Here is a 16,146-nt window from a genome sequence, read left to right on the forward strand (position 1 = left end):
CTTTTGATTTCCATGGAAAGTTCCTATACAATATTTGATTGATATTAATTAATCTCAAAGGAAGGGCATCTCAGTGCCTCCCAAACCATTATATTTCTGTTTTGAATTATATGATATGATTATATGAATTACATGATCTGGAAATTTCTTCGCTTCATTTAACCCCAAACATGAATCCTCTGTTCCTATTTCTTTCTGCCATTTCTGTATTCATGATGGTTAAAGAGTAAATGTATCCAATCTCTCATTTGCAGGCCTGTCCTTTATAAACATAAAAATGACTATTATGAGTTTCCATAGAACTACCCCTTGTAAAGAATGCTACTGACATTTGTTGACGTTTCTCTTTGTAAGCCTTTTATAAGGGGAAGAGATTAATATACACAGATATGAATGTTGTCTTCATTTCATCTGAATGGCAGTATCCTCTCCATCAAAACAGGAACTGAAAGGGCTTTATTTCTGTTCTGTTTAGCCGGTCCCAAATGTCTATTATCAGGGTCTAAATTTTTCATCATTTCTTACAATCTCACTGGTTACGGTATTCCTAGGTAGGCATTGTTATTCTATCATGTGATAAAGATGAAATACAGATATTGTTCTCATTTCAAATACAATTTTAGAACCTATGGGAAATTTAGATTTGATAACTTAGACTGCTCTTTGGATGGCAGAGGGTGTCGAATCCAAAAAGATCAAGTATAAATCGGGCAAGTTTGCACGGTGTCCCAACGGACAGGAACTATTCCTCAGGAATACCGTTGCCAGTCCGGTGCTGTTTTCCTAACTGCCTCCTTTACAGATTAAAAAACACTTGTAATACATTGAAGAAGCTATGATGAATATGGGGCGCCTGGGCGGCTCAGTCAGCTGAGCGACTGACTTCAGCTCAGGTCACGATCTTATGGTTTGTGGTTTCAAGCGCGTGTCAGGCTCTGTGCGGAAGCAGGAGCCTGCTTCAGGTTGTCTGTTCCCCATCTATCTCTCCTCCTCCCCTTTTTGTGTTCTGTCTCTCTCTCTCAAAATAAATAAACATTAAAAAATTTTTAAAAGAAGCAATTTTGTGTATGCTAATTAACATTGTAAAAATAAAATGTACTTTTAAATTTCTTACACAGGTTACAACTGACCAGTCAATCACTATGTATGTTTGTTAGCCCCTCGTCCTTTTAGGTATTGTTCCTCTTCCATTGCCCCCAAGGTGCCGTGTGATATCTTTGCAGAGAAAAAAGTCAGCTCTCTCAGGGTGGTACCACACAGATGTGGTTCTCTGGTTTCTTTGTGGTATCTGAATGTTTCTTCCTGACGTCCATGGCACATGACTGGTATTTGGCCATCGGTAAGCCCTTGTTGCATGCCCTCATTATGTCCCAGAGGGTCTCTGTGCAGCTGGTTGTAGGGCCTTATGGCATGGCTCTTCTAAGGAGCATGACCTATATGACATTGACTTTTTGCTTACCCTTGTGTGGTCCAAATATCATCAATCATTTTTTCTGTGATATTTCCCTTCTGCTTTCTCTTACATGTGCAGACACTTCCGTGACACAACTTACATTTTTCTTTTTGGCTGGATCTACAGGAATCCTCAGTGCCCTGATCATGATGGTCTCCCATGTTTGCATCCTGGTGGCCATCTGGAAGATCCAGACTGCTCATGGGAGGCAGAAGGCTTTGCCCACCTGCTCCTCTCACCTGGTAGTTGTCTCCATCCTGTGTGGGACTCTTTTCTTTATCTCTGTTCGACCTGGCTCAAGTCCATCCCTGGATATCAATAAAGTGATTTCTCTGTTGTATACTGTGGTGATGCCCATGTTGAACCCCCTCGTCTACAGCTTGGGGAATAAGGAGGTAAGATATACATTTGGGACGAAGTTTGAAAGAAAAACTTCTCCAGCAGTTTTGGTAATTAGAACTCTGTTGTGTTGTACCTTAGACGTTGGTTTATAACATGTCAAAAGAACACTGGGCTGAGAACTACAAGTTCCCTTTATTCCTGAGTACTTACAAGGTTGCTTATAGACTACATATATTTTTTTCATCAGTCTTCTCCATTCCCCTTCCATAAAGTGAAGGGGAATACAAAATAATTTACACATATATTAAAGGTACAAATGTACTATATGCCAACAGAAAGTACAGAGGAACATTTATATAGTCTCATATGTGGGAGGACATTTATTCCAGATTAGAAGAGCAAATGTTGTAAGAGAAAGGTCAACAGTGTTCATTAATAAAGGTTCATACACCTTGTTCTGTTGAACAATGGAAAGTGAGAGGGCTTTTGCAAAATAGGTGACTTACAATAAGGTAATGTCCCGATGAGAAAGTCCTGAACCCAAACGTACGTGTGTATGACACACAGTAGAGACATGGACCAGTAAATGGCTGGATGAGCAATGGGTACAGCAGGAAATGGGAATGGCCAAAAATATAAATATACTAAAAATTGCTGAACTTCACAATGGCTGGGAAAAATGAAATCACAATGACAAGACAGTGTTTCTTTTTCATTTGTCACGTTAGCAGACATCACAACGATTTGTGCAATGCTGGTAAGGTTGCCCATGAATGTTGACCACGACCTTACACTTAGCGACAGTGGCTAAGTATAGAACAGCTACATTTTCAGAAAGTAATTTGATGATTTCTGTTAAAATTCACATACTCGTTGACCTGGCTCTCTTACATTTGGAAATCTGTGCTGTCGCAATATCAACACCAGACATAAATGCTGCAACATCATTTGTAGGGGGGGAAAAGGAAACAACCTCAATTTGTATCATTAGGAGAAACATACATTCCTTGAAGTGTTGGGTGGCTAATTATTAAAAAAAGTAAATTAAATATTAATGTTTTGGTTCGGAGGAAACGTCCTGATACGATCATTGATAAGAAAAAAAATCAGGTCAAACCTTAATCTGTAGAACCGATCACAGTTTGTGTGGGTTTGCAACTTCCTGGGGAGCTTCCGCTGAAATCCACAACCGGCCCCATCACCAAAGGCAGGGAGAGACCAAAGAGAGAAGCAGGCCACTCCAGAATGGTAGGGAGCACGTTGACCAGACAAGAAAACTTACTTGCGAGGTTGTCCTGGTCGCAGCAGTAAGACCATAGCCCTTCTGCCTCCTGCCCAATCTTGAAAGATTAGATAGAGGCAGTCACACATGCCGTCCAGAGTGTCCAAGAACACATCACTGTCTCAAGGCTGTGTCCTTGGGGCAGCTTTTGGGAGCCGAGAAAGCAGGCAGAATGCACGTTCGAAGGACAGGGTCTGGGAGAGGAGCCTCCAGTTGCCAGGGTCCAGATCACAGATCAACCAGAGGTCAGATCTTCTCGTTGACCAACCCCCCAACATGTAAACAAAGGTGAACAAGGGGGGGGGTAAAACCCACCTCATGTGTAAAAGACATTGGTGTGTGCCTATGGACGTGATCATAGAGAGAATTGTGCAAAGTCACTGGCCACGCTGTTAACGTTGGTTACTTTAGTAACATGACATTGAAAGGAGCCACAGAGAGTGGGGGTGCTTCATGCTTGTCTGAGTGGTCGGACTTGTTTTGCAACAAATATGCTCAATTTCATAACTAAAATTTACTCTTGAAAAGCTGCCATCTGTGTCAAAACTGAATGAATGAATAAACGAATGAATGAAAATAGCCATAAGTAAATAGGTTTAGGCAGATGGACTCAATGACTTCTGGTGAAGCTATTTCTCCATCCTAACACTCTCTGGTTTAATGAAACACTGTTACCTACTGGTGACTGAAATCTTTGTCAAAAACTAAGTAAAAGCGAGAGATTCTTAGCAACTCTCTGCTCCCATCTCACTTTTTCCCTCTGAGGACCTGTGTCTCCCCTCATCCCTCACCCTTCACCCCAGAATCTGTCATTTTTATACAAGGTGGTATGTTTTCTCCTTATTAAACACTTTGAAATGATAAAAAAAAATGCTGAATTCAAAATGACACAATGCAAATGATGCAATTTGAAAAGTAAACTACTAAGTGAATTAATTATTAATATTCAGGTAAATTTTATAGTTTTTGTAGCACAGCATTTCATACAAAGAATGTATGCTTCTCCTAGTGATACCCCTTCAGCTGGTTTCCTTTTATTCTCCCTACAAACGATGTTGCCACATGTGTATCTGAGATTTATATTTCTGTAGCACAGATTTCCAAATGTAAGAGAGCTAGGTCCCAGATTATGAATGAGTAACTTTGTCAGTTGTTGGGGGCGCCGGGGTGGCTGGGTCGGTTGAGCGTCCGATTCGGCTCAGGTCATGATCTCACAGCTCGTGAGATGGAGCCCCGCGTCAGGCTCTGTGCTGACAGCTCGGAGCCTGGAGCCTGCTTCAGATTCTGTGCCTCCCTCTCTCTGCCCCAACCCACTCACATTCTGTCTCTGTCCCTCTCAAAAATAAATAAACATCATTAAAAAAAATATAATTTGTTAGTTGCCAGTTTTGTGACATTTCCCAGCACCATTTTACTAAGACTTGATAAAACTTGGGCTTAGGTGAGCCAAAGGGAAATGTATTTTCATCGAGAAAGATCAACACTTTCTTCCCGGTCACACTTTGCCTTAAAATGACTCTGTCCTGCGTCTTCATTATATGACAGGCGTCAGATCTGTCACCTATTGAGATATGCATTGCCTAGTAGGAGAGCTGAAGTGTTTTCTTTGGTCCTAATTGCTTGGTAAACATTCGTGATGCAGGTGCTATTGAACGGGGATTGGGAGGAGAACAGCAGGAGGCAAGTGATAATTATAAATTTCCTGAATTGCTGTAAGGTCCTTGTCTAAGTGTATGCAAATATATTCAAACCAACTGTCTTCCTCTAGCTCTGGTTATTGCTGTTCTGATCTGCTCATGTATTCTGCCTACAATTCTCTTCCTGCCATATTCACATGGATTAACTACTTGCTTTTCATATACTGTTTCAGTGTTACCTCCACTGGGGACTCACCCTAAGGGATGATTAGAGACAGTGTCAGTTAGAGCCTGTGTATTGTCCTCTTACAGCACCATCTTCTTTTCCCTTAGACTTTATAGCTGTAACCCAGTGCATCTTAAAATACATTTTTGTTTTGTTTTTATTAGTAGGAAATGTTCCCGACTGATTCTTCCTAGAGGGCAGGGACAGAAATTCAAGTGCAGGTGCATTTTGCCGTTCATTTGTTTGTTCACCCCGGAAGTCGTTAAGTGGTTCTGCCTATTTTGTAAAGAATCGCCAGTTAGTCCCAGTATCAGAGGGAAATTGCCTGTCAGTTAAGGCCTCCACTCACTGAAGTCTCCCGATTTGTAAATTTGGCGCCCAGTAGACGGCCACTGACTTTTAGGAGGTGCGGTTTCTGAGAGATCAACTGTGATCCTTTGTTCCTCTGTAGGTGATGTGTCTTTCTGATTCTGACTTCTTTGAAGATTGTTTTCTTTATTTCTGATTTTCTGTACTTTAAAAAGTGTATGCCTGGGGTGGTCTTTGCTGGCATTTGTTCTGCTTAGTGTTCTTTATGTTGTCACGCGGGGTGGGAACTCGGGGATGGTCACCCTGATGTGGATGGATTCCTGACTCCAGAAACCCATGTAGTTTTTCCTTGAAACGTTGTCCTTTGTGGGTGTATGCTCCTCTTCTTCCGCTGCTCCGTCGATGTGGTGTGATCCCTTTCGGGAGAGAAAAGTCATCTCCTTTGTGAGCTGTGCTGTACTGATGTGGTTTTTGGTCAGCTTGTAGTGACTAGCCTGTTTCCTCATGGCCGCCAAGCATGTGACCGGTACACAGCCATCTGCAAACCCTTGCCGCGTACAGTCATCATGTGCCAAAGGGCCCGTGTGCAGCTGGTGGCGGGGCCCTGTGCCACGGGTCCTCAAAGTGCCTTTGTCCATGAGACCTTCACTTTTGCTTAGGCTTCTGTGGTCCAAATGTGGTCAACCACCTTTTCTGTGACATTCCCCCTTTTCCCTCCCTGGCATGTGCTGCTACCCAGAAGAGTAAGTTGGTTCTTTCCATTATGACTGGATTCATAGGAATCCTGTGTGCCCTCATCATCCCGGCCTCCTGTATTTTTATCCTTCAAACCTTCTGAATATCCAATCCGCTAAATGCAGGCAGCAAGTTTTCCCTACCTGCTCCTCGTGCTTGGCTGCTCTGGCCATCACGCATGGGACACTTTTCTTCCTTTGCATACTTCCTCGTTCAAGTTCATCTCAGTACGCTAATAAATTCGATTTTGCATTCTATTCCACATGGATGCCCACGTTGAGTCTGCTCCTTTACTGCCTGAGGAAGACGGATGTAAAAGAGGCATTTACGGGGACATTTGTTAGGAAGAATTTTCTACTGGGGAGGGAATTCGGACGGCGCTTTTACCAATGTTCAGGTGGAATTGCAAAACGTGTACTAAGAAAGAGGTGGACTAGACTTAAGGCGTTGTCAGTTTGAACCTTGACTCTCCCCATTAGAAAGAGGATTAAAAGTTAACGTGCAGTGTTGGGTTCGTTTCCCGTGTACAACCTAGTAATGCGACAGTCTTCAATTTGCGTGTGCCTGGATATTAATTGGTAGTTACACTTTAATCATTCTTATTTCAGAGTGTACAGAATCATGACATGCTGGAGTTCTCTTTCAGATCGAAATAATTTTTAGACTAAAACTGTGCCATTTAAAATAAATTTCTCTGGCATTTCGAAAAGAAAAAAGGATTAAAAGAGGATAAATTCTATACCATTTCTGGTTCTCAATGTCTTACTTTGTAAACTGAGGGTAATAGACTCAATGTCATTTATATTACTTTTTTATCTAAAGATCTGCGATTGTACACAATATGTCCAACTCCTATGAATGCCATCTTTTTATACACTGGGAAGAAAAGAAAAAAAGAATTTCCTGGCAATGATACCACCCATTTTTCAGTTTTCCTTTCTAGGGACTTGTTCTCCATTTCCATTCCTTGATTCAATATATCAAATGCGAGAATTTACAACTCAGTATCTTATAGTCTCACACATCTTTGTTAAAAATAACTGAGCGCAAAAAAGTGTAATGAAACTATAACCCTTTAACAACAATACATTGAGGCCTTAGGTGGAAAATTGCAAGGAGGCCAGTGTCATGTATGGTTTGTACACAGATTAATCGATGATACATATAAGAGCACCTAACACATAGGAAGTTCTCAAGAAAACATGTTAAGTGAGCGAGTGAACAAAACAAATATAAGGCACATAGTTACTTTAAGTCCTAATTGTCATCTTTCTTAACAACCTGGACCCAGGTGTGGTTTAAGGTCATACGTCTTTCCACATCAACTTCATCTCATTCTTTTTCTGCTCATTGATGTCTTACCTCTTTTAAATTTTTTCCAGCTTTATTGAGGCATATTGACAAATATAATTGTAAGATATTTAAATTGCAAATAATGTAGTAAGGAAGGTTTGATATACGTGTACCCTGTGACGGGATTCTCCCCATCGAGTTAAATCGCACATCCCTCACCTCACATAGTTGCCTTCTGGAGGTGGCGAGAACCTTTCAGTTCTACTCTCTTGGCACATTTCACTTCATACAATACAGTGTTGTCAACCACAGTCACCATGTTTTCCATTAGATCCTCAGGCCTTATTCATGTTACAAGGGAAAGTGTGTGCCTTTGAAGTCTTTTGCACCCAAGCTGTCGGAGGACCCTCATCACTCCTCTGGGAAGGATCACGCGCCAGGATTACTCTGCGTGCAAGTGCTTCTAGGTTACAGTCGAGTGTATTCCTGACGACTTTTATTTCCACTGCTCTAGTTGCTGTGGTACTAGCAGCCTACTCTGCTCTTACATGGGATTTTGGAACTAAAGTTGTCTGTCCTTTCTTCCACTCTTCAAAGGCCAGCCATGGCCATTCGTCTCCTCAAGCAACATTTGTTCTTTTCTCCTTTCTTTTGTTCCCTTTTCTCTGCCTCTTTTCCCTCTGTTCCCATCCTTTCCCTTTCTGATCTTTCTCATGAGATTGGTGTATGAGAGATGATGTAGATTGCCCTTGATTTTCTTTGTTTTTTTTTTTTTGCCCTTGACTTTTGAGGAACTATCTCACTTCTAAACTGAGTCCTCCACAAATAGCCCAAATCATTGGCTCTATTTTTCTTTTTAATGTTACAGCATCTTGCATCTTCCTATGAGGAAACTCTTTTGTTTTTTCTTTTTTGAAGTTTTCTCTGAGACCTCAGATCAATTTCTTGGGTATTCGGAATGATTTGATATTTATCTCCCTGTGTTTGAAGGATAAGGCAAGCCTAGGGTCCTGCTAGTACTTCGCCATCTTATTCCCCCCCCCACCCGCCCGTTTTTTGTTGTTGTTTTTTGTCCTTTGATGTCCTGAAAATAGCAAGTTTTCTCACTAAATGATCCATGATTAGACTTAACTCTCTCATGTGTTTCATGAGACCCTTCTTCTTTGAGGCTGGCACTCTTCTCAGAAAAATCACTTGCATATTATGGCTATTTGCATTAGTGCCTCTGGATTTGTAGGCTGGCTAAATCTAGGAAGGACCGGAAAATACTTTTAACGAGTTTTAAACTCAGTCTTTTGCTTTCTGCCACATCAGGGTCACACTTATGGGTTGTTTCTTCTGATGGTTCATGGAATGATAATAAATGTACAATGTCAAATTTATTTATAGACTCTTAAGTGTATAAAGAAAAATAATGGGTTTTCAGGGAAGAGGAGTGGGCCTATTTTAGATGTCGTAACAGGAGGACCTGTGATGCAATGTTTATCTAATGCAGCAATTTGACTAGGCCACAAACAAGCTCATGTGATTGTTGATGAAGTTAGTTGTCCTGTTTCTTAGGAGGTTGATCATATTTTCAGAAGAGGTTTTGTGAATGCTGACACGAGGACTGACACATTCAACATACATGGAGCCCCAAATATTTTCATGGCTGTGATGTTGAGGATTTAATCACATCAACGGTTTGGTTTTTTTTTTTTCCTTTTAACTGATTTGCTCACTGATGTATCCAAAGCACCTGGAACATGCTTGCTACATCATGGGTAATCAGTAAATGTTGATGAATTGAATGAATACATACAAGGGTTTCATATGGAGCCAAAATATAATCCAGCATTTTCCTCTTAACCCCTTATTCAATCTGCTTCCACCTCTGTCCCCTTCATTGCTGTGACAACAGGGGAAATAAGAGGGGAAGTTCTGGGTCAACCTCCAAGATTATCTGGTCTATCATCAATATGTTGTGATGTATACATTTAAATGGTCATTTAACCTCAGAAATCTCTGGTATTCTCAGAGTTCTCAGCTGTCATACTGTGCTGTCTATGGCTTCATGAATTCTACACCTCCTAATTCAGATATATTAAATTCTGTTAACTTTACATAGCCGAAGCAAGAAATATCAAAGTGTAGAGAGTGAGAGAAGATAGTCTCTCCCATAAAAATGAATTCCTTACCATGACACTAGCTGTCATGATAGTAGAACCGAAAAAAAAAAAAAACCCAATATAATAGAAAAGGATATCTAAAAACAGATAGATGAGTAGTTTGTGAATTTATGCATGATATGTTTAGCACTTCACATTCCATTTTTCAGTTTTCTTGTGTAGGAAATTCACACCAGGCCTGACAATCGGAAAGATAACTATGGAGCATCACCCTATTAGATAGAAAATATAAGATAACACATTAGCAATTAGAAATGTGGCAGCAAATTCCTTATTGTAGTATAACTGGGATGGCAGGAAAATAGTAAAGCATTCAAGTAAATACTAGAGAAGATGGGAGAATAAAAGATTTATGTTCTTTTAGTTAGATCGTCTCTGCCTGCTTTCTGGTAGTTTAGTGCTACATACTGGTCTTTACTGTCTGGGGATCCTATTATCACCACGGACATTAGTTATCTCTGTATTTCTGTAACATTGTCTCCTACTGCCGGTCTGGTATAGAGAGAAGAGATACCACTAATCATATCAGTGAGACTAGTGTCCCATGTCTTTTCCAAAGACAGTAGAAATGGACTTGTATCTCTAAAGCCCAGTGATCTGTGCGGTGAGACCAAGTTTTGGTCTTTTGGGCCAGTCGTGATCTTGGTGGAAAATAATTCCAGAAGGTGTGTAAGGGAAGAAGTCAAAGTTCAGCTAGGCAGTTGAGGCCAAGGAAGATAGATAAGCATTGTCCCAAATCTGGCTCTTAGAATTGAACCTTGGCTCATCTCTCGCTCATCCAGCTGCAAACATATCCATCAGGTTTGATCTCCCTAGGATGGTCTCTCAAAGAAATAACTTAACTCCTTTCCATTCTCACAGGAAGTTCACATTACCCAACACCTAGAAGAAGTTAATCTCCTGATTTCTGTTCCTGCAGCCACATTCTTAAAATTATGTGTCCACTTATTAATGTCCTCATTGGTGTAAAAATATTAATTGAACACTTACTCCTTAAAGCACTAATCCAGAAGCTGGAGGTGTATTGTGGAAAAACGAAACAAAATTTATACTTGTTGTGATAGAGTGCTATGATGCAATACAAATTCAATGGTATGTAACGGTAATTGATTGAAGAAAAATAAACTAGATAAAGAGGGGAAGTGTAGGAGGGTTGGGGTGTGGTGAACTGTACTCTTTTACAAAGGATGATTAAAGGTGGCCTCCACGATGAGCAGAAGTCTGAAGAAAATTGCACAGATACCTGGAGGAAAATACAACAGGAGCCGAAGGACAAGAGAGGAAGATTCTGAGGTAGAATCCTGTTCTGCCTGTTCCAAGAATAGCAAGTGGACTGCATGAGGTGATGGCAGCTAAGAGAATCTAGATCTTTCTATTCATCCCCTCCATTGAGCTCTTAGGAGGACTAAATGGGTTAATACTCTCAAAGCACTTTGAAGAATGCCTTGCATAGAGTAAACTTCTCCTGTGACAAGACTGACGTTCTGTGGCAACTTTTCTTGTGTGTGTGTGAATAAATAGATGTCACCTGTTTTCTGAAATTCCTTGAAGGATTCCTTACTGCTTACAGATATAAATTCAAACTGCTTTGCTTCATGAAGTGTTTATGAAGTTTGATCCCAAACCCAGTCTTCTACCTTTGTATTTGAAATTTTTGTACCTGCAATGTCGACTGCTTTTGTCTCTCAAAAATTCTGTCCAAAGTGATAGCTCTCCTCTGCTGCATAACACCCCAATCCACCTTATTTTTATGTGCCTATAGCTTCCTTCCCTTGAGATTAGTCACAACTAAGAGACTCTTTTCAACATCTCTGGTCACAACGACCCTACCATCCTCGTAAGTCATGGACTGACCACGGGGTCCCTCGTGCTGCTGTGTGCCCAGACTCACCTTCTGATTACAGACTTTCTGAGACCAGGCTTAATTTTAGATTCTCCAACCTGCACAGCACCAAGGGCCGGTGCTCATTATGCAACAGGGAAGGCTCAAAACGGGATTTGGAAGTGTGTGAGGGGGTAGTCTCAAAGGGAGAGGTAGGTTTATTTTGTACAATGACAATGGATTCAAGTCACAGTACTGTTCTCTTGAGAGAACTTGAATATCTTCTCTATAGGCCCAATCTCCTGAGCTTTTGATGCCCTGAGGGACTTGGCTCCAATTTACACACAGCCCGTTAGAAAAATCTCTCTGATGTGTTGTGCAGAATGGAGTCAATGAACCCCGTTTTAAAGCGCTGTTGGAATGCCCAGGCTTCAAGATGGTATCATTGTGTTGTTTATCTCCCTAGACACCTGAAGAAGCTGAGAAGAATGACCAGTCTACTACGTTTGTAGGGTAATTCATTTTCATGTCAGGGAATGCTACTTTCATAACTTACTATGACATAAGCAGGCAACGGCTGTAGGGATGTTTCTTCAGATGGGTACATTGAGTGAATTCCTAAATGGCTTTCAGGAGCCTAGGTATCAAAAAATATCAAAAAATGATTTTAGATGTCTGGAAAAGCATCGTCTCTAAGCTTACCACGAAGAATAATTTGGTGCAAGGGAAACATTCCATCCGTGTCTCTTGCTTTAAATGACCTAACTTGAATGAACATGTCGGTTGAATTTTGTGTTTGGCATAGAGGTAGTGAAATGTGCTGCAAGATTTATGGCGAATGGGACGCTCACGGGAACGAAGAGGCCTTGGCCTCTTTGGCTTTTAATTTCTTCACTTGCCCTACATGGAGTTTGAGAAGTAGAAAACAAACCACTGAATCTGCTGACCTGAATTCCATGCTGCTCTTACCCGAAGTCACACGCATATCTAGGATCACGATGGCTCTATGCTAGAATTTTTGCGTTAAGCAAGGTTGGAAAAAAGAAAGCAATATGCTTTTTGACAGTCAGAAACTATGGTTTTCACACGATAGTTTGAGTTGGTTGAGATCATAGATGGGGAAATTCTAGTTTCATCCTCATAAAATGTTTTCATAACCCAAATCTACTGTGGCACTGAAAACACTTTGTTTATATCTTCTTTGAGTAAATAGCAAATACACACATAAATGACCTGCAATGGCTTTGCATGTTTAGAAAATACTAAACTCTGGAAACATGTCACTAACTACAGTATAGCTTTTCTGACTATTCTTAAATTCTGCCCCACCAGGCCTTTCCTTTCCAAGCTCCATTGCTTCTGGGACAACGGGAGTGGGTTTTCATTTCATTACTTCCTGTTATTCAACTTCCTGTTAAGCAAAACCCCTTTCAAGCTTTCTTACCAGGGAAAAATGTTAGAATCCTGTCGATACTTCTCCTGCCGCACAGCCCATTGGTATTTTTGTGTGATTGTGCTGTTGTAATCATGATGATTATTTCAACATCCAGAATGTGCGTTTGTCTTCCTCAGTTTCCCGTTTTATTTGGGTATTACCCTTACTTCATGTTTCTCTCACTTCCCGTTCATTCACCCCCCTTTTCTTTTATAAAAGAGTGTTATTCTGAGATAAATTTTCATAAGCAGCTTCAAAGGTAGTACAGAGAGGCTCCCATCCCCTTCACCCAGGTTTCCCCAATGGCTACATCTTACCAACTACAGCGCAGCATCAAATACAGGAAATGGAGATTGGTGTGATGTGTGGATTGCTCTACACCATTTTTCTTCACGTGGAGAGAGATTTGTTTAACCAACTCAACCATCAAGGTACGGAATTCTTCCATCTCTACATGGATGTCCCTGTGCTACACCTTTACAGTCGCACCTTCACCCTCCCTGCCTTTCCCAATCTCAGACAACTACTAACCTGTTCTTCCTTTCTATAATTTTACCATTTTGAGAAGATAATGTAAAAATAGAGTTCTGAACTTTGAGATGGGCTTTTTTCAACTCAGTGTAATGACCTTGAGACCCATTCAGGCTTGTATCTGTATCATATTTTTTCCTCTTTCTGACGGAATAGTATTCCCTGGTATGGACATTCCAGATTGTGTAACCATTTATGTGTGGTAGGAATTTGCCTTGTTCCAGATATCTGGCCATTATGAATAGAGCTTGTGTCAACAAAATTTACAGGCTTTTGTGTGGGCATAAATTTTCTTTTCTTTGGGATAAATGCTCATGTGTGTCCTTTTCATCCCTAAATTATTGATTTTCTTTCCCAGCTCCTATTACTACTTAATTGGTTACAACACTTACTCAATATTTAAGAACTAGTTTATTCTTTGATGAACTAACAAATTTGATGGACTTTGATGAGATTAATGGGTACACACACCAATGGCTGGAGGAATGTAGCTGTTTGTAAGGTGTCACCAAGGAGATCCTGTGGAAGATTTTAATCCCTGGTCGAAGCCATCCTCCCAGGTATGAGCTTGCCCTCCTTTTTGGAATCACAAGTCTGTCTTTTACACACCACAGCTGACTGTTTATCTAGAGTCTAAAGGAACCGGCAAAGAAGTTACATTTCTAATACCCTGAACCTACAGTTAGGGTAGATAAGGTATTTGCCTGAGTTCATAAAAATTCACATAATGCTTTTTGTCTAGAAGATGTTTCTTAAAGGATACTGTGTGCAATGTAGGAATTTTAAAAAATGGGATCTGGCACAGTTAGAGGACTTGCTTTAGAAGGTCACCAAAGGTCACATCGCGGTCTAAACTTCTGTGATTTTCTTCAAAAATCTTGTGATCGGGAATAAAGTCAAGTGCTGAGAGAGGTTCAGTGTTTAGTATCACACAGATAGCAAATACTGAGGATGGCCATTTGGAGGTAGAAGTCAAGAGTGTGATCTCTCAGTCTACCCTATGAACTTGAAAAATGTTGGAAGTTAAATTCAGTTTTTTACATTGATTTGTTTATTTTGAGAGAGAGGGTGCACGCCCGAGAGTGAGGGAGGGGCCAAGAGGGAGGCGAGGGAGGGAGTCCCAGGAGGGTCCATGCTGTCAGCTTGGAGCCTGACTAGGTGCTCAAATCCAAGCACCATGAAATCATGACCTGAGCCAAAATTAAGAGTCAGACGCTTAGCCAACTACTTAGCCAACTCCCAGCTACCCAGGTGCCCCAAAGAAGTTAAATTCATTTTTAAAAACAATTTAATTATAAATTAATTGTAATGAAAAATCTTTCTCTCATTACAGATTAAATCAGAGAAATGGAATTTAGAAATCAAACTTTGGTGACTGAGTTTTTATTTGTGGGCTTAACAAATTGCTTCCAGCACCAGGCTGTTCTGTTTGTGGTGTTTCTCTTGGTTTATCTGGTCACTCTTCTGGGAAATGTGGGGATGATCACCCTCATTTGGATGGATTCCCGGCTCCACACTCCCATGTACTTTTTTCTCAGCCACTTGTCCTTTGTGGATGTCTGCTCCTCTTCTGTCATTGGTCCCAGGATGTTGACAGACATCTTTGTGAAAAAAAAAGTAATCTCTTTCTTGGGTTGTGCTGCCCAGTTATGGTTTTTTGGTCAGTTTGTAGTGACAGAGTGTTTCCTGTTGGCCTCCATGGCTTATGACAGGTATATGGCCATCTGTAAGCCCTTGTTGTATACACTCATTATGTCCCGGCGAATCTGTGTGCAGCTGGTGGTAGGGCCTTATACCATGGGTCTTATAAGCGCCATAACGCATACGACGTTTGCCTTTCGCCTGCCTTACTGTGGTCCAAATACCATCAATCACTTCTTCTGTGACCTTCTTCCTGTTCTCTCCCTGGCATGTGCAGACACTCAGGTCAATCAGGTTTTACTTTTCATCTTGGCTGGAGCTCTAGGAGTGCTCAGTGGTGTGATCATCCTGGTTTCCTACATTTACATCGTGGTCACTATCTTGAGGATCCGCTCTGCTGAGGGGAGGCGCAAAGCCTTCTCCACCTGCTCTTCACACCTGACTGCTGTCTCCATCCTGTATGGGACACTCTTCTTTATCTACGTACGCCCCAGTTCTAGTTTCTCCCTGGACATCAATAAAGTGGTTTCTGTGTTCTACACAGCCGTGATCCCCATGTTGAACCCCCTTATCTACAGCCTGAGAAACAAAGAGGTCAAAGATTCATTCAGGAGGACGTGTGAGAAGAAGAATCTTCTTCTGAGTAGGTAAACTAGATACCATTTGTACTACAGATTGAGAGGTGATATAGACACAAGATGTAGGGCATGGGCTGGGTGATGGGAGTCCTACTTTTGTGTTAAGATTCAATTTTTATTACTGTGTGTCATTGAGAAGTGATATATCTTCAGATTACAATTTTCTCACTTGTTATTGAACAGAAATGAGTTTTAAAATGTTAAACTGAAGTACATGGATTATTGAACCCCAATGCTTTAAGAATACGTTCCGTGTTGGGGCGCCTGGGTGGCTTGGTCAGTTCAGCCTCCAACTCTTGGTTTTGGCTCAGGTCATGATCCCATGGTTTGTGTTCAAGCCCTACATCAGGCTCTGCACTGGTAGTGCTGAGCCTGTTTGGGATTCTTTCTCTCTCCCTCTCTTTCTGTCCTTCCCATGCCTTCTTTCTCTTTCCTCTGTCATAATAAATAAAATAAAATAAAAAATATTCTCAGTGTTTGTGACTAGGGTATGAGAGGCTCTTTGCTAAGTCCTGTTAAATTATTATTATGTTAGAATCATAATCAGTGACTTGACGCTACTTCTGTTTAGCTCACAAGGTGCTGAGATCCCTCAATTTTCTGGAAGCTTAGCCTTGACTCTTTAAACAAAAGC

General features: G+C 41.0%; 2 protein-coding genes across 3 annotated transcripts; both read left to right on the forward strand.

Annotated features, from left to right (window-relative positions):
• The first annotated feature begins 936 nt into the window (after window positions 1-936).
• On the forward strand, window positions 937-10,857 carry LOC109261213 (olfactory receptor 998-like). Of its 2 annotated transcripts, XM_053899701.1 has the most exons (3): window positions 942-1,339; window positions 1,580-1,848; window positions 10,632-10,857. In XM_053899701.1, exons 1-3 carry the CDS (start codon window positions 1,261-1,263, stop codon window positions 10,638-10,640), a joined length of 357 nt encoding a protein of 118 aa, XP_053755676.1. In that variant the 5' UTR covers window positions 942-1,260; the 3' UTR covers window positions 10,641-10,857. The 2 variants fall into 2 exon arrangements, with proteins under 2 accessions (XP_019295327.2, XP_053755676.1); XM_019439782.2 differs by lacking the exon at window positions 10,632-10,857 and having other exon boundaries at window positions 937-1,339; window positions 1,580-3,358.
• Window positions 10,858-14,475: 3,618 nt separating this feature from the next.
• LOC128776087 (olfactory receptor 1002-like) lies at window positions 14,476-15,754 on the forward strand. The gene has a single exon (XM_053899199.1). It carries the CDS (start codon window positions 14,581-14,583, stop codon window positions 15,523-15,525), a length of 945 nt encoding a protein of 314 aa, XP_053755174.1. The 5' UTR covers window positions 14,476-14,580; the 3' UTR covers window positions 15,526-15,754.
• Window positions 15,755-16,146: the final 392 nt, after the last annotated feature.

This window comes from Panthera pardus, unplaced genomic scaffold (genome assembly GCF_024362965.1).
Source record: "Panthera pardus isolate Hobbes unplaced genomic scaffold, ASM2436296v1 HiC_scaffold_12, whole genome shotgun sequence".
NCBI lineage: Eukaryota > Metazoa > Chordata > Mammalia > Carnivora > Felidae > Panthera > Panthera pardus.